Source organism: Ilyonectria robusta (genome assembly GCF_021365365.1).
Source record: "Ilyonectria robusta strain PMI_751 chromosome Unknown BGZ61scaffold_73, whole genome shotgun sequence".
NCBI classification, from domain to species: Eukaryota; Fungi; Ascomycota; class Sordariomycetes; order Hypocreales; family Nectriaceae; genus Ilyonectria; species Ilyonectria robusta.
The window spans coordinates 44-22828 of record NW_025764507.1 but is presented as its reverse complement, the minus strand read 5'-3'; the positions used below and the strand labels follow the sequence as shown (position 1 = coordinate 22828).

General features: G+C 51.0%; 7 protein-coding genes across 7 annotated transcripts; 5 read left to right on the top strand and 2 right to left on the bottom strand.

Annotated features, from left to right (window-relative positions):
* Positions 1-1069: 1069 nt before the first annotated feature.
* BGZ61DRAFT_500750 (uncharacterized protein) lies at positions 1070-3087 on the top strand (the record flags this gene model as incomplete). Its single annotated transcript, XM_046251605.1, has 9 exons — positions 1070-1561; positions 1621-1709; positions 1942-1999; positions 2052-2173; positions 2229-2280; positions 2335-2557; positions 2610-2712; positions 2763-2998; positions 3050-3087. The coding sequence occupies 9 exons, from the start codon at positions 1070-1072 to the stop codon at positions 3085-3087; spliced, it is 1413 nt and encodes a 470-aa protein (XP_046093901.1).
* Positions 3088-3907: 820 nt separating this feature from the next.
* BGZ61DRAFT_541751 (ankyrin repeat-containing domain protein) lies at positions 3908-4835 on the top strand (the record flags this gene model as incomplete). The annotated part of the gene is made up of 2 exons (XM_046255085.1): positions 3908-4240; positions 4317-4835. The coding sequence occupies 2 exons, from the start codon at positions 3908-3910 to the stop codon at positions 4833-4835; spliced, it is 852 nt and encodes a 283-aa protein (XP_046093900.1).
* Positions 4836-5724: 889 nt separating this feature from the next.
* Positions 5725-7370, top strand: BGZ61DRAFT_541750 (uncharacterized protein; the record flags this gene model as incomplete). The annotated part of the gene is made up of 3 exons (XM_046255084.1): positions 5725-6240; positions 6316-6417; positions 6483-7370. 3 exons carry the CDS (start codon positions 5725-5727, stop codon positions 7368-7370), a joined length of 1506 nt encoding a protein of 501 aa, XP_046093899.1.
* Positions 7371-7497: 127 nt separating this feature from the next.
* On the bottom strand, positions 7498-8090 carry BGZ61DRAFT_468373 (uncharacterized protein). The gene has a single exon (XM_046247869.1). It carries the CDS (start codon positions 8084-8086, stop codon positions 7502-7504), a length of 585 nt encoding a protein of 194 aa, XP_046093898.1. The 5' UTR covers positions 8087-8090; the 3' UTR covers positions 7498-7501.
* Positions 8091-8812: 722 nt separating this feature from the next.
* BGZ61DRAFT_487373 (ankyrin repeat-containing domain protein) lies at positions 8813-10765 on the top strand (the record flags this gene model as incomplete). The annotated part of the gene is made up of 3 exons (XM_046249962.1): positions 8813-9019; positions 9071-9833; positions 9864-10765. 3 exons carry the CDS (start codon positions 8813-8815, stop codon positions 10763-10765), a joined length of 1872 nt encoding a protein of 623 aa, XP_046093897.1.
* Positions 10766-11503: 738 nt separating this feature from the next.
* On the bottom strand, positions 11504-13084 carry BGZ61DRAFT_374530 (uncharacterized protein; the record flags this gene model as incomplete). Its single annotated transcript, XM_046242342.1, has 7 exons — positions 11504-11909; positions 11965-11991; positions 12049-12117; positions 12166-12283; positions 12341-12481; positions 12540-12780; positions 12905-13084. 7 exons carry the CDS (start codon positions 13082-13084, stop codon positions 11504-11506), a joined length of 1182 nt encoding a protein of 393 aa, XP_046093896.1.
* A 1836-nt stretch (positions 13085-14920) lies between these two features.
* Positions 14921-16725, top strand: BGZ61DRAFT_468365 (uncharacterized protein). The gene is made up of 5 exons (XM_046247868.1): positions 14921-15166; positions 15233-15395; positions 15460-15546; positions 15601-15779; positions 15833-16725. Exons 1-5 carry the CDS (start codon positions 14967-14969, stop codon positions 16362-16364), a joined length of 1161 nt encoding a protein of 386 aa, XP_046093895.1. The 5' UTR covers positions 14921-14966; the 3' UTR covers positions 16365-16725.
* Positions 16726-22785: the final 6060 nt, after the last annotated feature.

Below are 22785 nucleotides of genomic sequence, written 5' to 3'. Positions count from 1 at the left end.
TAGCAGGCCGCATCAACAGTTGATTAACAGTGCAGGCAATCAATCTACCGTACAGACTCAACAAATTGGCCCGGAATCTTCCATACCAGTGCCCACAACTTACTCTACCGGTATGGTGGTTTGACAGGTCTGCCAAGGACCAACGGTTTTGGAGCCCGCTTCCTTGTGCCTGTAGATCACTTCCTCATATAGTTAATTATGGGGCATTTTGCGGAAAGATTACGGGCCAATTTGATGAGTCTCTATGGTAAGTTACTTGGCAAACACGGGCGAACCAGGGTAGATAGAGGGCTCAGTAGTGGGAGCTCGCACCGCGCCTCCAAGTGTTTCCCAGTGAAACGGCTATGGATGGCTTTTCAGATTTATGTCTCTTTGGCTACAACGAAATCACTTGTCCAGATCTCCTCTGTTTAGTCGCCTGATACGCAGTCCTGTTTTTGTCTCACGTCATTGCGGCTGACGATAAAGTAGTGGTCCGGAATCCTTCGCTATTCCCTCGGATTGGAAATATGACTAACCGTGTCGTGGCTTAGTCAATTTTGCTTTCGCCCGACTGCGAAGGATCAGGAACGTGGGAGAACGGCTTATCGCTGTGGGACCCTGGGCCTTTTCGTTCCCCACGAGCGCCCGGAATCTGAGGTATGGACTAAAGTCTGTCTTGGTAGGCCAGGGGGGCAGTTTTGATAATAGGGCCTTGTGAGACCCGCGGAAGAACTGTACCTCGACGAAACCACACGTTCAATAGCGAACCAGCGTAATTTCTCAGAGGCGACTGAGAATCCTAATATCAGCCTCGAACGGCTCTCAGCTCAACTCTTCAACGCTGTGCCTCCTCCGTGATCGACCCGCCGCCACAAGCAAATTGACAACAGTAGCTGCAATGAGTCGATGACCTACTTGGAATACTCGGCGTTAATATCATACTCCGGATCGAACTCGACAACTCCCGATTGGCCTTGGCATCTACTAAATCAGACCTCCTTCGAGACCCCTCGGCGACACTTATAATCCAGTCCTGTCTAGACGAAATACATCGAATCTCTTTCCTTCTCGGCTTCGAAGGCTCACAATGTCTTCAAAATGGGTAGATAGCGGAGCGACCACTCCAATGAATGACAGCCAGATTTTTGAGGATGTCGAAAATGGCATGAAGCCGACCTACATTGGGGACCTTGCGACAAATGTTTCACCGATAAACAAGGACATAAAATCGTCCCCCAGCGTCGCCACCCTACCTCAGACTTTATCACCCGTCTTCCGCCTCGACGAAAAGAACCCCGTCCCTGAGCCTGCAGTCCAGACACTCACGCCCGTCCGACCGCGACCAAAGATCAGCCGATGGATCGTCTTCCGCCTCTGGTTCAGCACATATCGCAAGTTCTTCACCCTCATTGTATTGCTCAACCTGGTTGGGATCGTTCTGGCCATCGTCGGTTCCTTCCCTTATGCTGAGAACCACCTTGGGGCTCTGGTATTGGGTAACCTGCTCTTTGCAGTTCTGATGAGGAATGAGCTCTTCTTGAGGTTCCTCTACCTCGCCTCTATCTATGGCCTCCGCAGCGTATGTTTAATTGTACTCAAACCTCGATCATCAACAGACACTGACAGATATTTGATCAGTGGGCACCACTGTCTTTTAAGATCGCCGTTACCTCAACTCTGCAGCATGTAGGAGGCATTCACTCAGGCTGTGCACTTTCTGGTGCTGCGTGAGTCAATCCAGGATTTTGCCTCCGCTCCTCTGTGTTAACAGTCTCTAGCTGGCTCGTCTACAAGGTCGTCGAAATCATTATCCACCGGGCATCTCAGCATGGCGCTGTCCTTGCCACTGGTATAATCACCAGCATTCTTGTCATCGCATCCATTATCAGCGCCTTCCCTTGGGTCCGCAAGTATGTTTTAATTGTTCAATTGAAAATTCAGACAGCTGACTCGGCATAGCAACCACCATAACACTTTCGAAAGGTATCATCGCTTTATTGGATGGATTGGCCTAGGAGTAAGCTCACGCTGCATCTATCCCCAACCCAAGTTGGACTAATCATTGGCAGGCTACATGGTGTTTCACAATTCTTGGCAACGTCTACGATATCAAGCGTGGGGAGTGGAGGACCGATGCACACTCTCTGCTCAGCGCACAGGAGCTGTGGTTTGCCGTGTTCATGACCGTGTTGTACGCTGCGACCCACCTGTTCACTCATGATTGACTTGCACTGACGCACGTATAGCATTGCCATCCCATGGGTTACACTACGGGAGGTTCCCGTGGAAGTCGAGATTGTAAGTCTTACCACTTTGGTAGGTGTCGTCATCCGCTAATAGCCCCATCCACAGCCATCCCCCAAGGTCGCCATCCTCAAATTCGAGCGCGGCATGCAACAAGGCCTTCTCGGCAGGATCAGCCGCACTTCGGTCTTGGAGTACCACGCGTTCGGGATCATCAGTGCAGGCAGAAAGTCGGGGTGTCATTACATGATCTGCGGTGTTCAGGGCGACTTCACAAAGGGCCTCGTTACCGACCCGCCTAAGACCGTTTGGACGAGGCAATTGAAGTTTGGTATGCCCCGCCGTCTAAAGAACATTGTGTTTGCATACTGACTTGTCCACAGCCGGAGTCGGCCATGCATCCGCGATGTATAACAGGGGAATCCGAATCTGCACTGGAACTGGCATCGGAGCTGCGCTCTCGACCTGCATTCAGAGCCCTAGCTGGTAAGTTACCCAACAACACAGTTCTATAGGCCTAATTGACATCCCATCAGGTTCTTCATCTGGATCGGCTCCGACCAGGAGAAGACATTCGGACCAACAATCACCGGGCTAATCCATAAGCACATCGAACCAGAGCGAATGATATTGTGGGACTCGAAGAAGCGAGGGGGACGTCCAGATACTGTGCAGCTCCTTCGAGATGTGTATACCAGCTTTGGGGCCGAGGTTATATTTATTACATCAAATAAGCAGGGAAATGACGAGATGATGCAGGGGTGTCTTGCTAGTAAGTTGTTCTTTTCCAACTGGGGTAGGAAATTACTGACTTGGCATTTAGATGGTATGAATGCCTTTGGCACTTTATGGGACTTTTGATATTATGAGTATTACAGGCTGCTTATTTGGAACTAGATACTAAGTACGCAATATAACTAGACAATGCATACCCTCAAGACGAAATGAGTTGATTATATTATACTAACAAAGTGTAGATACAAGTTGTAAAGTCAGATGCAGCAAGACATATTACGCGTAGAGCTAATCGCATATTGCGTCGAGATCCAGAACCACAACTCTCTGAGCACTGCCACCAGTAGGCCATGACTCGACCCACCCGCTCTCGCCGACGCCGAAATGTGCACTGAATTGGGCTGATAGGCTATTGTTGGAATAACTAGCTGAGCTATAAGCTAGGTGCACACCTGATATTGCTATACCCAGGGTTAATTGGATCCATATTCCAACAGCTATTTAATTTTAATCCAGGCCACGTATCTCATCCTCTCACTTTGCTTGATATCCCCCCGAGTCGAATCCGAATCTCTGCCGATAAGCACTTCCCCTTACGATGATGGAACAGTGTGACCTTTGCCCATGGGAAGCGACCGTCCTTGTCGCCGCATCCACGGGAGACACGGCGAAACTGCAGCAAGACCTCGACAAAGGTTCCGACGTGAATCATTCCGATGACGAATGGCAAAGGACCCCTCTGTTTTGGGCCATCCAGGGAGGACATGATGATGCCGTGCAGCTCCTCCTGCAACGCGGCGCAGACGTCAACACCGCTGAGCCTTGCTTCGGTAGGACGGCCCTACACATCGCAGCTCTCAGGGGTTAGGAGACCTCAGCGAGACGTCTCGTTGATGCGGGAGCAAAGGTAAACACACAAGACTTTGGAGGGTATACTCCGCTGCTCATGGCGGCGGAAGACGGACACGCTTCTATGGTGGGCATCTTGGCTGAGGTGGGAGCCGACTTGAACGCCAGGGAGTGGGGCTACGGCAAGACTGCTCTGATGCTGGCGGCGGAAGAAGGACATGATGAGTTCATAAAGCATCTACTGGGCAATGATGTCGATGTAGGCATTGCGGACAACTCGGGTCAAACCGCGCTGGCGTGGGCCACCGACGAGGGTCACGAAGAAATCGCTCGCCTTCTCATGGATCACGAAGAGAAGCACGGCGTCACGCTGGCCCCACACGATGACAAGGACCTCTTCTGGGCTGTGAAAGGAGGCCACACCGATGCGGTCCGGGCGTTGCTGGAGGAAGACGCCGACATAAACGCCCTCGACGACGAAGAGCGGACACCACTATCTCATGCAGCCGAGCGTGGACGGTATCAACGCAATGAGCCGCGCAGCAGAACAAGGCCATTTGGAGGTGGTTGAGCATTTATTGTCACGCAAGATCAACCCCAACGCAGACGACCAGGTACTCCTCCGTGCTTTGAGCCTTGATCAGAGCCCCGAAAACTACTTGATCATCAAGACGCTCGTGGAGCATGGTGCGGATGTCTTCATGGATTGCCGGACCGACCAACGGCCTCTAGTTCTCGCAGCAGAATCCGGCTACGACGACGTAGTAAAACTGTTCCTACAGGCCGACTACTCGTCCAGCAAGGTCAGGCAAGAACACATCCGCAACGCTATTTGCGAGGCAGCCGATCAGAGTATGGAGAACACGCTTGACATGTTGATGGAGCACTACAACGCTGCTAAGAAGTCGGACGAAGAGACACCGTGGGAGTGGGCTACGCAGAATGACTTCAGGACCGCGCGTCGACTCTTGCGGCCATACTTCTGTCCGGACGACAGCTCGACCGATGATTCGGAGGATGACTGAGACCCCTTTTTTCTCCCCGAGTGTGCTCGCTAATAGACTCGCGTATCTAGAGAGGTGTCTAGGTAAATGTATATGATAAATTCTATTAGAAATGTCTGGCAACTAAGCCAAGGGCAAAAAACTGGGCACCACAGTTAAGGAGTCGAAGTTTGATTATTACTTTGTCGTTATATAGAATGGAATGTTTGTATTACCTGCGTATCACTTTGATTTCAGTTTGATTGTACTGACACCAAGTGCGTTCTAGTAAAATACATACTCCTCTCGCACCACCGAGTCCGATTTCAATGCCGCAGAAGTGATCAGGATATTTCAACGAAGGAACACTATAGACCATGGGGCCCAGGAGTCATTTATCACCGTCAGAATCGGTTAAAGTAACCAAATTTCGTTCTTACCTTACTGCGCGTCTGCATAAGGAGATCTCAGTCCTGACAAGCTTCGCCTCCTCACAATGAGTATTGGCTATAGGGTAGCTATTGGGGGCATGGTGAAAAAGTCAAGATCCGTTATGAAAAAGAAAAGAGGGAAACAAAGGGAAAATGGTTCTCGCTATTATGCCAGCCAGTCTTCCTTGAAGGGGCAGATAGCTACTGAGACAGATTGCTCTGGGCTTGTGTGCGTGATGGCTTTCACATGAGCCCTCCTTACTCTTTTGCACGTGTTTCCTTCATGTATCGTCCGCTCGTAGATTTGCCGACAGCGCTGGTAAGATCACCGCATATCTCAAAGACCCCAGTAACGCTGACTCAACTGGCAAGGCACGTTGGCCGCGCTCATGGCAGTGCAATGTGTTCGCTTCGAAACATAGCTTGACCAGAGCGGGCTGCTTGCCTCAGACCTCGTGTCGGGCGAGTTGGTTGTGAGCGAAGCGTTGCTCTGTCGAGCTATGCTTCTCGCCGCAGACTTGCAACTGGGAAGGATGGGGTATGAACGCGTTGAGCGTCATGTCTATATGATTATAGGCCAAGTACACCAACGTCTTCAGGAGCTGGGAAAGCTCCGCGAGAGATATGCGCTCCGTGATGATGTCGTGACCGAAAGGGTTCAGGCTTCGAAGCCTGTGAAAATCGGGGCCAACAACGAGATCCCAACTGCCAAGCCGCTGTTCCAGAACCGCCAAATCGCCGAGGCGCTCTCCAAGGACGCAAGCGTTCGCCAGCGTCGAACGAGGGTGGTCAGCTTCTTCCGCAGGGTCAACTTCACGTGGTCCTTCAACGACGACACCAACGATAGAGACAGCATCATGGCTCATATCCAGACGCTCAAGGACTGCAACGACGCGCTGCGAGAATGCTTGCCACCCCTCCAACAACAGGCGGCGGACCGAATCGTTAACTTGAAGACCCTCGCCTTGTCGTCAACACCCTCTGATTTGAGGGGCATCGGAAACGCTGCTTCCTCTGTTCATGATGCCCTCCACAATTAGATCTACCAGGCTGTGACGATCAAAGCTCGGAGGGTGGATAAGAGCTTACAGGGCGTCACTGACAAGGAGCTCAAGGAGATTGAAGTTGACAGCTCGAGGTTTGCTCTTGATGACTATGACGAAGATTCCCTTCCAGCAGGCTCGAATAAAAGGGTTCTGACGCAATATGCCTCGACCTGCTCAAAGAACATATCGCCGGCCTCTGTACACTCTTACAGAGCGCTGGACACCCATACTTCTCGGCGCTTCCACATTGCGAAGGCTTCTTTGAGAAGAGCCGAACGTGCTTCGCTCTGGTCTACCAGCTGCCCCCGTTTGCTGTCGACAACCAGCCGCCGTTAACCCTCTACTCAATACTTCCGCGGAATATGCACTCGGTCGCGGACGAAAAGGTCAGCACCAGCAAAAGCTTCCTCCCCTCTCTCGAGCAGCGTTACGACCTCGCGGCGGCCGTCGCAGACGGTGTCCTCTCTCTCCTCAGTGTCGACTGGATGCATAAGACCATCAACAGCCGCAACGTCGCGCTCTACAATGCCCGCCCGGCCACCGGGGCCTCGTCTTCTCTCGCCGGCCCCGGCCCCACTCACGGACTCGACTTCCGGGCCCCGCAGCTCCTCGGCTTTGGGCTCTCCCGACCCGAGCGGCTAGGCGAGCGCACTGTCGACCTCCGAGACAGCGGGCGGTCGTCGTGGCGTTTCTGGCTGCACCCCAAGCTGCGGTATGACGGCCCTCACCGGCAGTTCGAGCGGGCCTTTGACGTATACGCTCTGGGCGTCGTGCTCTTCGAAATTGGCATGTGGCAAGATGCGCACTACTACACCTCCGGGGGGCCCAGGGCGGCCGGTCTAAGTGCGGACGAGTTCCGGCGGCGGCTGGTACATGTATGCGCACGCGATATGGCGCACCACATGGGCGGAGCGTACAAGGCGGCCGTCATGATGTGTCTAGATGGTGATGAGCTGTGGGGTAGTGCCAAGGGGCTCGCGAATAGTGAGAAAGAGGGAGAGGCGAGCGGTGATACAGTTGACGTCGATGGATTGAGTATGGCAGAATTGTTTTATCTGCATGTTTACAGTGTTTTGCGCGGTTGCTGCAAAGTCGCCTAGGTTCTCGACTATCCGTCAGCTGTTTTGATTTGTTGGGACTTGAATCAGGGAATAATTGCGTTTGCGACTGTTAATAAATGATTATTGAAACCTGACCCCATGCTAACATGAACGATACTACGAAAATCTCGTCATAACTTGGGTACCTTGACTTGTACTTGGTTGCTGATAAAACTAAACGGTACTCGACTCGACGAACTGTTGCCCTCTGTTACACCTTGGAACTCGAATACGCCCTTATGATCCCCACTCGTGGCATCGTCAACAGTAGCATTAGCAATGGCTTTTTCTTCCTTGTCGTTATCTTCATCGAAGCTGGCACCTTCGCTCTCGCTCGTGAGCTCGTCGTCACTCGGCTCGCCGTGGAAGCGCGCATTGAATTGTAGATTCCAGCCCCGCTCAATGAGGGAAGACCCTACTCCAGCCTCTCGCATGATTTCCATTGACACGTTTCTGTGAAGAGATAGAAGTCCTCCCAAACTCTTGACCATCCGTATCGTTGCTAGGTCCTTAGATATGAGGGAATACAACCCTGGACTTTCCCCGTTGGCATCCTCGACGTTGATATCAGCTCCGCCGTTCTTGACAAGAACATACACCACCTCAGCGTTTCCCTGCAATGAAACCAGATGCACTAACGGCCTGTGTGGGCAGGGCCAGCCTTTTGATATCCCTGGCGAGGTGCGCGAGCTCGTCATCACACGTGGAGTAGGCATCAAATTCGGCTTGATACTCGGCGCTGTCATTTTCTCTGGTGAAGCAGGCCATCGCGTTCTAGGAATGATAATGATGCTCGGTGGTGCGGGGAGAGGTGATGATCTTGAAGGTCGCGCTGAAGTGGAAAAATGCGTCGACTCTCTCAGCCTCACTTCACTGGGCGAACCACGTGCGGACATGGCGCATCTAGTCGACGCCTAACGCGTTGCTAAAGCCCAATCACATCCGGATATCCAAACATTACGGCACAGCCCCCGCCCTGACACGTGAACAGAGAAGACGTGGAAGCATTTATTCAAGCGTTCGCGAGTGACAATCAACGCGGCGATAGCATTCTGCACCTTGCTTTGCGGAAAGGGGACCTTGAATTGACTCGGCTACTGCTAGAAGCCGACTTTCCGGTGAACACAAAAAACGACCTTGGCCAGACACCTCTTCACCTCGCGGCAGAGCTTGGCTCACTTGATGCGGGCAAACTCCTTGTTACACACGGAGCAGACGCCTTTGAGCGGCAATCTCTTCCAGGAGAAAAGTCTCGTCATGTAGATTCGAACTTGGACTCAAAAGCTGAGCCGGACGTAGAATATCCTCCCGAAGATGATGCTAGCCCTGAATCCAAGTTGACATCTCAGAAGCAAAAGCACCCAAGCCCCTTCGATATCGTATTTGACAAAGGCCACGGAAGTCTGGTAAAGGTCTTCATCAAACACTCCTTACCTTTGCAAATGGATGCTTCGAGAGAATGGCATATGCTCCGGTTCATGGCTAAGGCGTTTGTTCAAGATTGGAAAGGCGTGCTTGAAGCATTCCACGAGGTAGGCTGGGATCTCAGTCGACGGCACTTCTATTACAAGCGCTCGCTTCTTTATTACGTTGTCGAACATGCCGAATGTATCGGCCCCGTCGATATTTTGCTCGACTCCGGGGCAGACGTGAGGGCAAAGGATCTAGGCGGCGCCACAGTATTGCACATTGCAGCCTAGCTCAGCCCATGCAGTGACGGCAGCGTGGTGAAGCGCCTAATTGCTGCTGGAGCTCGAGTTCGAGCTAAAGACAGGGGCTTCGGTGGGACACCATTGGTTGGAGCCATCCAGGGTGGGAAGACGGCGAACGCTCGTGTATTGCTGGAGGCGGGTTCAGATGTCAATCATGTGTTAAATGTGGATGGCAAGCGGCGGACACTCTTGCACCTCGCAGCGCAGGATGGTATTCTGGAGATGATGCAGTTGCTTTTGGATTGGAAAGCTAATCCAAATATCCTCGATGAAATGGGTGGCAGTCCTGCGCAGTGGGCGGCGCGCGACAACCACGCCGAAGCTGTCAGGATTCTTCTCGCAGGTGGCCTGGATCCCAACTTTGACAAGGGTTACTCCCTACGCATTGCTCTCTCTTTAGGCCATCTCGAGGTGGCGAAGCTTCTTCTACAGCACGGGGCAAAGGTTGACCTGAGCGTCATCACAGCTGCTAGGGATAAAACGGTTTACAAAGGCGATAGGATCCCCTTCTTTCAACTCTGCGTGGAAAATATCAAGCACAACGATTGCGAGACAAACAGCAGTAGGGCATATATCGACCTCAATGACAAGTTTACATTGGACATGGGTGCCAAAAATTTGCATATCCCGACAATAATGAATGGAAGACATGGCAGACCTAACGACTTCAGACTGGCGGCGGCTTTTGTTAAACACGGCGTCGGAACGGGTCTGGCCGATCTCGAGGAGGTTTCGAGGGCCCTCCTAATTTGTATCTGCGCCCAGGAGGGATTCTTTTAAGGTCTCTTTGGCCTGCTCAAGCTAGGAAACCCTTCCGGCACGATTCTCCGCTACAGCGTTCGCCCCGATGGCTGGACGGCACTGCATATAGCTGCCCACTCTGGCAACACGGCCATGACGGAGCTTCTCCACGGCCATGGCTGGAGCCTCACGCAAGAAGATATCATGGGCCGGTCGGTGCTCGACCTTGGGGTCTTTAACGGCAATCTTGAGCTGGTGCAGAAGCTGCTGGCCGCGCACTGTACTGCCGAACATCGCGATCGGGATGGCAATTCGCCTATGCACTTCGCCGTATCTGGTGCTGGCGGCCAAAACAAGCTTCTGTTAGAGTGTCTCGATGCAGCTAGGTGTAGCGTATCCAAGGCCAATGCCATCAGAGAGACAGCTCTACACTTGGCTGCCAGGCTTGACCGCGGCGGTGCGACCGAATGGCTTCTAGGAAAAGGGGCGACGGTCGGTGCCACGGATCAGTTCCTCAACACACCGCTTCACATAGCTGCCAGTTTCAATATACTTTCCGCTATAGAGATTCTTATCAACAGCGGCGGCAATGTGAATCAAGCCGCAGTCGACGGTCGGACGCCATTGCACTGCGCAAGCCAAGCCGGAGCAGGTGGGGCCGTCATGGCTCTGCTCGGCGCCGGCGCGGACCCAAATCAGGCCGATAGCCGGGGCCGAACGGCGCTTATCACGGCCATCGACTCTGGCGCTTGCGAACCGGACACGGTCGACGCTCTCTTTGCCCGTACGACAGTCGACTGGACTGCACCGCGTTTGCCGCGCACCCGGTCGTCACTGCGGCGCTGGCAGCGGTGTCTCCGAACCGGGAATACAAGGAGAGTGTGGAGAACGGAAATAAAACACATCCTACAACAATCATGGAACATCAGAATCAGCGACTAGCACTAGAAGGATAAGCGTCGACACTAAGAAGAACCGCAATCCTAGCAAGAATTCGCTATCGTATCCATTCATTGATTTCTTCTCCGCGAGGACAAGCTTTCTGGATGCGAACTGACTATTTCCGTCCAATAAGAAATGTAGCTTTAGCGCTGGTTTTGCCAACGTCGCCGGGTCAAAATTACTCACCCCTTCAATGAGAACCATTGCTAGGATTACGCATGATCCGTTCATTTGATCAAAAATCGCGCAATCTCGGTACCAACAGAGTGGTTGCGCTATTTACGGTGGCGACTGGGATTTTCAATAAGAGCCCTCCCTTATGACAACCAACACCGAAAAGAGGACCCACCGGAGGGATGGGGCAGCTGTACGTCCGAACGGCGCCCACACGTCGCATGGGCCTGAACCAACATGCAGATTTTAGATGACTCTGATGGTCTGTGTCGGCGGAGCCTAGTTAAAGCGATATTGGTTGCCTCGGTTAAATGCGTAGGAGGAAGGTCAATCCAGGGTTGGACATCTTGCTCGAATCGATAGATTCATTCGATGCCAAGTCTTACGAATATCGAATCGAACGGCGCTAAGCATTCAATCGATTTTCGATCGATTCGGTCGAACAGGGCTCCCGATTGCAAAAACACGTCAGAGGGCCTAAATTGACATGGCCATCGATGGTTCCGGGGATGCAGGAGCTTAGTGGCCGTAACGAAGAAGAGAGAAATAATCGTAATTAATTACCTAATATGTAATAGTAACCTCCGTGGTTCTAACAATTCCTTTTTTCCCGTTGTCTCCTTGTAGTATGGTTTCCTGACTACCACTTTTCTCAATGGATTCACCATCCTCGCCTGAGCCATACGGGCCAGGAGAACTGGCAGCATCTCTTCTTCCCTCTGCAGTGGCTCTGTACTGAGATTGCAGCTCAAAGTCCTCTCCACCATCGGTCCTGCTACTCTGCTTGGTGTAACCTCTTGAAGCCGTTCCGCCGATAGCATAGAGGCCCGTACCCCGGCCGCTTCGCTGGTTGTTGCTGCCGGAGTTGTAGCCATATTGAGGGGTGAGGCTAGTCAGATTCAGGATATTCTTGAAGAGGGGCTTCAGGGATGGGCCGCATGCGGCGGAGATACCAAGATTTAGTTGAAGACTATGCAGTCAAGTTAGTTTAGCTACCTCACATGATTGAAGGTTAGAAGACTTACAGGCCCCAGAATTGGATGTCATAGGTACTGAAGAATGAATCCGTTAGTCAAGAACGAATATCGAAGGCTCGCAAAAGTTCTTACTAGGTAATGTCGCCGAGAGGATTGTACCCAATCTGAGCCACGGCCTTTAAAATGCCCATTATAACCGCACTGGAACTGATTAGAGACATTCCTTCAACGAGATCGTGATCGACGCACACATAACCAAGGCTCAAGACGCCGACGAGATACAGGCGGGTTTTGAGGGGCATCTTGAGAGCCCAGACAATTGGGACGGGGAGAGTGGCGAAAGCAACATCAGTGAAGATGTTGAAGCCTATAACTGACTGTTAGCGACACTGGTAATCATCTCCAGTCTCCCACCATTACGCACTTGTGTTCACCAGACCAAACTTGGTAAATAAATCCACAGAATAGCAGGTGCCTTCAATATTCGGGTCCCAATACCGGGCCATTGGCCTGCAGAACAAGAAGAAGGTCAACCATGCCATCAAGGTGTACGCAGACACAAACACTGCTGTCGGGTTAAAGAAAGTCGGGGAGATATGGCGGGGTATATTCTGGTCACGGACCGATGAGACACCACAGGATGGTGTTGTACCACGCCAAAGCATTGCCTTTAAGCTTTGTAAGCTCAAGAGCGACGGCGATTTTGAGGAAGGCGATACCGCCTATCAGAGGGACGATCGACTGGACGAAGCTGAGCTGGTTGAAGACGATAAAATCGGCATCCGAGATGGTATCTTGATGGTGGCCAAGTCCATGTGGTATCTGCATAAATATGGTCACGGTGCCTCCAAGAAGAGCGCACAGCTAAAGGGCCGGCAATTAGCAAAGGAAACGGCGATGGTCGACTTTCTCCACGTTGGAAAAGTGACATAGATGGCGACGGCAAGCTGTGTATGGACTGGCAGGGGGGAGTTGAGTATCTTACCACCGACAATATCATAAATGCATCTTGGGAGCCAAAATTCCTGATGATGAAAATACGAGTGTACGACCGGAGAATGACGATCACAAGTGCGATGACATGGAAGGCAGTGGTGACGCCTGCGATCTGGGCTGTGTTGTTCTCGGCAGCTCTGGCCGGATCGACTGTCGCCCGGATTTCGCTCATCTTGCCCGTATTTGGCCGCGGGCAACCTCGGCGATCGACGGGAGAAAAAAACGGAACAGAGAATGGGGATCAGAGATACCCAGGGAGTCTAGCATATGTACAATTGGCGTCTGACTGCATATGGTCAAGTGGTGTTTATGCAGGTCGCCACCTGAACCCCCCCTGAAGACGCGTAGTACTCGGTGCCCGCAATACCCGCCGCACCCTCCACAGTGGTTTCACGGAGCCAACTTTAGGGTTAGTTCGCTCAGGTGAGATCTCCTTGGCCGCCCAACCCGGAAATTTGGAGCATAACAAACAGGGTAACCAACGCAAGCACCGGAAAGATAAGAAGGTCGGGCTCAATAAGCTTGTTCGAATGTGGACGCTAGGCTCGGGCGGGAGAGCAACCAAACACTCCTGCCAAGACGAACGCCGGAGAATCCGGTGTTTGCGGGAACTTTTGGACATGAAATGTCCGATTACTTATCGGCCGATTTGGGGATGAGTGTCACGAACTAGAAGCCGCGGTGAATTCCAATTCAGAATAGCCCTTTGATATGATGTGACCTTCCGGCGCAAAGAGTATCCTTAATAAGTTAGTGCTATGGCCCGGGTAGCAAGCAAAAAAAGTGGTTGTGTGAAGTCTGTAGGCGAGTCTCTGACCGTGGCACTATCGAACCGACTCCATTGGCTCGCCACGGAGGAAGTATCTCTCTTTGACTGCGGAAACGCTTGTGGGGCTGCCTGGGACAAATCGGATTTGGGCGGTACGCAGTCCAGTTAGCAGATACCTCCCACAAAAATATTAGTATCTCTCAAACCTGGAGAAGTTCCGGGCTGCCCCACAAGCATTTCCGCAGTCAAAGAGGTGAAGTAGTGGACACTTGGTTCCGCAGGGTGACCCCTGAGTTTTCAGGGCAGTGCAAGGTAACGGCGAATGAAATCGTATTTGCCGATCACTAGATCGAATCAACCATGCTTGACTCTTGTTAAACCCAGATGGCATGTGTTCACGAGTCAATCTAAAGTCGGATTCCGGTAGATGTCACACCTGTGCCAAAAGGCAAGTGGCGGCGGGAGACCAGTAGTGCGTGTGTTTTGGCGCCGTCAGGTGTCCTAAAGACCACTTCCCCTCGCTATACTAATACATGTAGCAGATCTGTAGACGAGTGTCCCCATTTTAATGATCCCCATTTTAATGACTAAATCCCCCCACGATGTCCTTGAAAGTTATTCGGCTCGGGACGCCGGTTACTGGGTTCGCGCGCCTCTTCAGCCCGGGTTGTGGGGGAGGCCAGTAGTGGATGGACTATTCCACAGCGGCCGGACTTCCGTAGTGGGCGGATATTAGTGGCCATTTCGGGAAATACTCACGACGCCAAACGTATCACCAGTAATCTCCCTCATGCAGTCGAGGAAAAGCGATACCAGAATTGGATGGCCGACTCCAGGGCCCTGTCCATCTTCTCGAGATTTAGTGGACCTTGTCCGGCCGGGGGCCGGCGCATTCCGATTCGCCTGTTACCGAGAAAACTGGGCCGCTAAGAATGTCGAGTCTCGCGATACAGGTACTTGTAGATTCAACCACCTAATGCAGGCCAGGGTTAGGGCGGCCGCAGTATTCCCTGGACGACTCCATCGACGCAAAGCTGCGTCCCCGGCGTATCTCCCTTCTTTCGCATGATATATGTTAACCAGATAAGCGAGAGGCAACAATGCGCCATTAAAAAAAAAGGAGAAAGAATAACCTTGCCAACATATTTGCCACGTGCAGTTGCTAGCGTAATTTACCACGAGGCTATCCGTCCGGTTCCGTAGCATTCAAATATTATAAAACCAATCATGTAGGGTGTCCCTCTCTCAGTTTTCTCATTGTATTATTCCCGCCAACTTCGCCGTCATGTATATCTCACTAACAGCTATTCTCAGCCTCGTTGGCGCCTCAACCCTCGCCCTGGCTAGCGCTGACCAGAATGCCACTGACACTCTGGTAGACCTCAACAACCAGGCAATTGAGGCTCTCCAGGAGAGTGAAAATACGACCACGACGAAGAGATCCAATGGGTGCTCAATCTTCAACGCGTCCATTCGCCGGGACTGGTAAGCTGCTTCTCCGCCCCAAGATGCTTCACAACATGCCATGTGCTAACGAACCCCGCTTTGCAGGAAGTACCTGTCTCCCAGCGAGAGGACCGCGTATATTAACGCCGTCACTTGCATGACGACGAAGCCTTCCAAGGCCGATCCTGCGTTCGCCCCTGGTGCTCGCACTCGATATGACGACTTTGTTGCCGTCCATATCAACCAGACCCTGAGCATCCACGGCACTGTAAGACAAGCCCCATCTCCCCAGCCTCACACTATGTCGCCTCGATGGTAACCATCCGACTCAGGGAAACTTCTTCACATGGCACCGGTACTTCACCTGGGCCTACGAGACCGCACTGAGGACTGAGTGTGGCTACAAGGGTACCCAGCCTGTAGGTATTTTCCACGCCCAGACGCGTTTGCGTACTAGCACTGACGCTTTGTAGTACTGGAACTGGTTCGAGTCTGTCGAGTTCAAGGACTCGCCGCTCTTTGATGGTAGTGCTACTAGCATGAGCGGTGATGGAACCTACGTTGCGCACAATGGTTCCCTGTCTGGCCTCAACAACATCTACATTCCCTCTGGCAACGGCGGTGGCTGCCTCAAGGACGGTCCCTTCAAAGGGTAAAGCACATTGGGTTGATCTTTAACTTGAAACGTATGCTAACGTGGATCAGCCTGACTGTCAACCTCGGACCTGTTTCCCCCGGTATGGACGGCATGGAGGTCAGTCCTACTGGTGCGCTGGGCTACAACCCTCGCTGCCTGGTACGTGATTTGAGCCGCTACCCCGGCAAGACCTGGTTCACTGCCAGCAACCTGTTCAACCTCACCCTCGGAGCCGCCTCCGGAAGCATCGCTCTATTCCAGAACGAGTTCCAAGGCCGTTTCGGTGACGAGTTCCTCGGAGTACACGCCGCCGGTCACTTTACCATGGGCGGCGACTCTGCCGACCTGTTCTCGTCTCCCAACGACCCCATCTTCTTCCTGCACCATGCTATGGTCGACCGCATGTACTGGGTCTGGCAGGCACTCCACCCCGCCAAGGCCAAGGACATTGCTGGCACCATCACCATCCTCAACACCCCCCCTAGCCGTGATGCCATCAAGTCTGATGCCTTGAACATGGGCGTTAACGCTCCCGAGATTACCATCGGCGATGCCCTTGATACTCTTGGCAACTCACCTTTCTGCTACATCTACCTATAAAGGTAGACGTCTATAGGCACATGCCATCAACATGGTATGATCACTATCGCTTCGGATGGATGATGGGCTCCGGGCAATATTTGCTTCCAAGGTCCATTCCTAGAAGAACCGTGGATTATACATGTTCAAGACGTTCTAGTATTGCAGCTTCTTCTATTGTTGTGGCATAGGCGAAGAAGCGTACTTGGATGTTCTAATTAAGGAATACAATTACAATCTTTTTCAGATGTACATATTATGCTGGATAGGTGGACATATATCACTTAGAATAAGTTTCTAAAACTACCTTGATGAAAAGGTATCACAATCTAATGTTATTGATTGATATAACTATCACTGGTTAATTAAGAATTCATGGCTTGTTTGTTCCTGGCCCCGAGTTGAACAAATATTTCCGTAATTGAAAAAAAAAAAAGCATTAACTGATATCCGCTCCAGTAGTGGGTGCTTGAGGCGCGGAAATCGTTGTCCCCCTATAGACAATAGATACTTAGAACTCTTGTAGACTTGATTTTATGCCCTAATTTCCAGAGGGTGGAGTTTATTTTCCACACCCTTAGTAGTGCATATTATTCGTAGCTGGTTAAGCCTTAACTTCTAGCTATACCTCATCCTTATCCTTATTGAGGAGCCTTGGGCCATAGGGGATCTGATCCTTCGAGGCCGCATCACAGATAATGACCTCCCTCTTTGATACGTGAAGAACCAGCCTTGGGCCTGGTGCTTAAGACTGGCATTATATGTAACATCACGTGAGAAAGGAGACCTTATGCTCCCGTCCTCAACTGTAGTCTTAGCTCGTCATCCATCTTTCTACATCTATATGACAACCTCACTTTATGTGACCTCCGCGATATAAATCGCATCGGAAATACTTCTATTCAGAGAGAAGATTAACGGAATGACAAGTACGATGGTCGGAGTTCTTATCCAGGTTCCATTTCACACTCGAATGGAGACCCGGAAAGAAGTCTGGACTGCCAGACGCGCTCTCTCGACGAGACCAAGATATGCCAGCCGACTACTCGGACGAGCGGCTGAAGGCACGCATTATGAGGGTCTTTTAGGACGACTATCTTAGAAGGGTACGCATCTCGACAGTTTCCACCAACACTGAGGGCGCCATGGAGTTTGATTTCGAAAAGGATATCAGACTATTCGAGGAGCAGGAATTGCAGCAACTTTGGGACGCCGCACGCCGAGCGGACAAGCTTTACCAGGAACTCACGAAGCTAGTAGCGAATGGAGAGAAGAACTTACCGACACAGTTGCAAAAGGAGAAGGTTGTGAGTATCTCAGAATGCTCACTGGATGACAGAGGTCTGCTATACTTCCGGAATCGTATCTGGATACCCAACCCTGAGCCGCTGCGCACGAAGATTATTCAAGCAACACACGACTCCCATATTACCGAGCACCCGGGAAGAGACCTTACGTACTCCATCCTGTCGAGACGTTTCTTTTAGCCGGGCGCAGCTAGCGAAGTACGCCGGTTCGCGCGTAACTGTGAGGTCTGCGGAAGGAACACTATCTGGAGAGATACAAAGAGAGGGCTCCTGAAGCCATTACCCATTCCGCAACAAATATGGAGCGAGGTCACTATCGACTTCGTTACGGACCTCCCACCATCGGGACGAGACGGCGCGACGAACTGCATAGTAGTCAAGGACCGGCTTACTAAAGGCGTCGAACTCGAAGGCATGAGCGATATCTTCTTAGAAGCGGTTGCTAAGAGACTCTTCGAACGGCACTACCCGGTCTATGGTATTCCAACAGCTATAACCAGTGAACGTGGGCTCCGGTTTGTCAGCGACATATAGAAGTACTTCTACAAACTGCTGCAGATTAAGCAGCAACTATTAACGGCATACCACTCAGAGACAGATAGAGTAATAGAGTAAATAAATTAAGAGGTTAAGAAGATCCGGCAAATTAGATAAGCTACCTCTAAGAGAATTAGCTAGACCTGCTACTAAGAGCTATAGTAATAATTAATAAGAGAGATATAGCTTCTACTAGCTTCAGCCTATTCTTTTTTATATATAGCTACTATAATAAACTAATTTAGCTAGCTGATGTAAGGGGCGAGCCCTGAATTTGTCCAACAATAGGGTTCTTGTATTTAGAAGTATCTCAGGCTAAAGAGAAGAGGGGGAGAAGAGACCTCGCTGAGAGGTCGCAGTGAAAACTCTGCTTGCTAGTGGCACTCTCGGGTTATTATACTCCCGGCCCGGGCTTGCACCCGGGCCTTCACTTCAGGCTCAGCCTGTGACAATTTATATATTTAAAGAATATTAACAAATAGCTTGTAAGAGAGGTGCCAACTACTCACCTGGCATTTATGGCACCTTCCGCGATGCTGTGCTCATCAAAGTTATAGATTCAGGCCTGACCAACGCTCTTGGTCTTGATCATGTGATCAACCCGGTCAATGTGGTCCTTTAGAGCCTCTTTCGTAGTTGCCCAGGTTCTCGTAGCTTTAATCTCTCGAGAGGGCTTCATTTTTATAGCCTCGTGGCGTTCAATAAACCGGGGGACCCAGTTGTGGCTGATGGGCTCGTCATCGCCGGCACAGCTTATCATGGGCTGTGTGAAGGTACGGATTTGGCTGTGGCTAGGAGCCCAGCTGGCTGCCTCTTCTTAGAGGATCCATTCAATTAATTCAGCCTTTTGACCCCTTGATAGTCTTTGGGCCAGTTCCTTAACCTCATAAATATCTACAGAGTTAGCAATCCGGCCCTGCAGAGTCGTACGGCGGAGACCATGGTCTCTTACGGCATTTACGACTGTATCATATTAGGCTTATAGTATTACAGATCTGAAGAGATATTCACGATCCCCATCCATCGTAGATAGTATATTAAAAAAGAATTGGTCAATTTGGGCTTCAAATGGCTGTGCAATAGCCGAGTTACAAGGGAGGGTTGTGAGGGATGTAGGACGGGGCGGAGGTGACGGTGGGTGGGGTGACGGTGTTGTGGGTTCCCACTCTATTACATATCCACTCTTGTCTCTTGCCCTTCTCTTCCAGCTGTACCTCAACTCGAATTCGAAACCACCATCACCCAGAAAACACTTATCACCATGAGCATTGAAACATTCACGGTTTTGTTCCGCTTCTCGACAGCAAGACCCTCGAGGCTGGCCTTCCGTTCCCCGTCTCCACGGCTGGCGCTACCCTGGTGGAGAGCATGTCCATGAGCACCCGTTGGCATTGTGGGCAAGCCGCCTGCCAACCTCGTCCCGAGGTTGGTCACAAAAACCCTTGTCAGCCACAAACATCGTTGTCACCCACATTTGGTCCTTTAATGCGGGAAAATCAGCCATTTCACGATGATGATCTTTCAGACTTTGCGACACAGCCATTATGAAAGGAATATGACTGTAACGTAGCGCATTCGAAAGCTCTAGAATAGTTGAAAACGATGCTATTCAAAGGAAATAGTCGATATCGCATTTTTGAGCTCAATTGAGCCGCCCGTTCCAAGGGGCCTAGTTGCCCTACCCGTAATGACTCTGTTATAATGATATTGCCCTTTCAACCTCAATAGCCTGTTGCTGACGGAAGTCCCTCAGGATGTTCTTAACACGCTGATAACCCGTTATCCTTGGTTTTGAGACCGGAAGTTGTGGTTCCATGAGGTTATCGTCATCGAAGTCATCGCCTTGATCCAAGGGATCCAACGGCGGTGATGAGGTTATCCCCAACGGCGTTTCTGGACCCGGAAGATCATCTCCGCCGAGATCAGGGAAGCCTATGAGGTCTACATCATCGTCATCGTCTTGGAAGGGTCCAATGCCTTGAAACTCGACTTCATCATCGCTGTTAGGCCAAGCACTTTGATCCATGGCGATAATCGGTCTTGGGGCGCGTCGGGCCTGTTCTTGGGCCCCAGTAAAGTCCCTCTTTGGCCGTTGGCTAAGAATATCGTTATGTTCCTTTCTTTGAGCCTCGAGTGTCAGAAATCGGGATCGGTTATCGGTCTCGTCGAGCCACTGGTTCCATGTTAGCCTTGGTTGCCCTTGGGACATGCAAGACACATTTTCTTCTCTCCAGCAAGCCTTAAGCGCCTTTATCTCCTGAATTATGATCGTCCGGGTTGACCGTAGTTGTGAACGCTGTTGCTTGACCTCAGTGGCTGCTAACGATGCCTCGTGCTGGGCCTGAATATCAGAAAAACCAACGCTTGTGATGAAATCACCGCTTGGTCGGACCCGTTGGTAACAGCTTCTAGAGTGGGTGAGCTCATAATCTGCTGGTAACGCTCATAGATACGTTCCATCTGATCCTGTGCATCCTGGAATCGAGTCTCCACAGGCAACAGCTTCACGATAGAGGGATGGATAGCTTTCCGCTGTTGCCACTGCTTCGCGATGATGCGGTCGATCACAGGCGTTGCTGATGTTGGCCAAATGCCGGCTTTTTCGAACCCTGACATGATGTTATGCTTTGTGAAGCTGGCTGTGTAGACTGACTTAAAGGCGGTTGCGAATTGTAAGTGGTTAAAGGCTAGGTTGCCTTCCCGAATAGATTTTTAAAGTTCTTTCTGATATGCGTTCTTGAGAGGCTAAAAAATACCAATATCGAGCGGCTGCGTCAGGTGTGTTGAATGTGATGGCAGGATGCAAATGATGATATCAAAATGAATGCAATACTCAATAGCCTCAAAGCCAAGGTGGCCAGAGAAGCCATCGATAATAAGAAGTCGACATATCTTCTCTTCTTTATCATGAATCGCTGGAGGCGCGGCTAACTTATGTGGGGAGACGGCATTACAAAGCTACTTATCACAACCAAACCAGTTAGTCAAAGAGATCCCTTTTGCCCTAGCTTCCACAGAAGAAAGCCAGGAAAAGGCATTAAAAGAATGAAGCCATTCCAATGTGATCTGTTGGTTGCTGAAGCCGGTCTCTGACTGTGCAAACCGCATGCCCGGAATAGCATCAATTGTAGCCCAAGACTCTGTTAGTAACGCTTTGAAGATAAGCCAAGGAGGGATACTAGTTCCGAGAGTATTTGCGGCCCCAATTTGCATACAGGGCTCGCGGTTCGATGGATCAATAACTTCAGGGTGTTAAGAGCGGGTTGTTCTGACCACAAGGACCTGGATGCGTTCTCGAAGGCATCCAATGCGAATACCGCACTCGTCTTCATTCCAGATCTCTGAAGGGCCGATGTTATGGTCATAGATCATATCCTCAAGCCCAGAGAAGAACTTCTCGATGTCTTCAACGTTAGAAGCTTCGAAGGCTTTGCGTGCCTTATCCACAGTCTTCAGGAATGTCTTTTGAAGCTCTGGGTGGCGGTCGCGGAACCGGGGATACCACACCTTTGATAATTGAACCTCAATACCACTAGAATGTAAGAAGCCTAAGGCAGCGTCTTCAATCTGTGACTTTTCAGCTGGAAAGCCGGACTTCTCGAGCCGTAAGATGAATGCTGCCAGGGCCGCATCTTGAGATGCTGTCAGAGTCGTAGGGCGGCCGCGGCGAACGGGGGAATTGGCGGATGAAGAAGCTGATTTGATGATCTTTCGAATGGTCTCTCTTGAAGCAGGGAATTGAGCTGCTAGGACTCGAGTTGAAGGCGTTGAAATCGTAGCTTTGGCGGCTCTTCTGGTGTTGTAGAGCACATTCACATTGACTGCTGCGAGGACATTCCTTCTTCGCTCAGCCCGGGATTTTTCCGATGCATTCCCCGGAGGCTGTTCATACCTAGAATCGGCGCGTCGAGGGGGCATCTTGATGTTGCGCAATGATTACTTAAAAATCGTCAATTTAGGTGTGTTTTTGGGTGTGTTTTGGTAGCAGTGAGGCAAAAAGTGGGTGATAACGATTTTTGTGGCTGACAAGGGTTTTGTGACCAACCTCGGGACGAGGTTGGCAGGCGGCTTGCCCACAATGCCAACGGGTAGATTTTGCGAATCAAGAGTACCTTTTGCGAGTCAGTGAACCCCTAGGGAGCAGAGCGATCGCGGGGGTGCCGGATTAGAAGCGCCCACCAGTACAAAGGACGCCAACCACGCCACACAAACTCTCCTGAATTAGGGTTGCATCAGCACCGCATGCTCATGTGAAGTAAATCTGAGGGACCCTCCTATAAATCCCTGGTTTTCCAGTCGGGATACGAATCCGTGTCGTGTGGAATTCTCACCTTCCCTCAGTACCAAGAGGCTCAGGCTACAATCTCATTCAATTATTTATCACAGAACGTTGTGCCCGTCTCCAGTAACACTCAGATATACTTCAAATCATTCCACTTGGACCGGAAATGAGTTTGTTTATTCCAAGGTCGCACTTAAGGCGTCTGTGATAAATTCAACAGATAAGGCCCCTGTGGGTGTATATCCGCTACTACCGGGTATGGCACTAAACTTCATGAATCCTGAATCTATCGCTTCTTATATTATGCTTGTAGCAG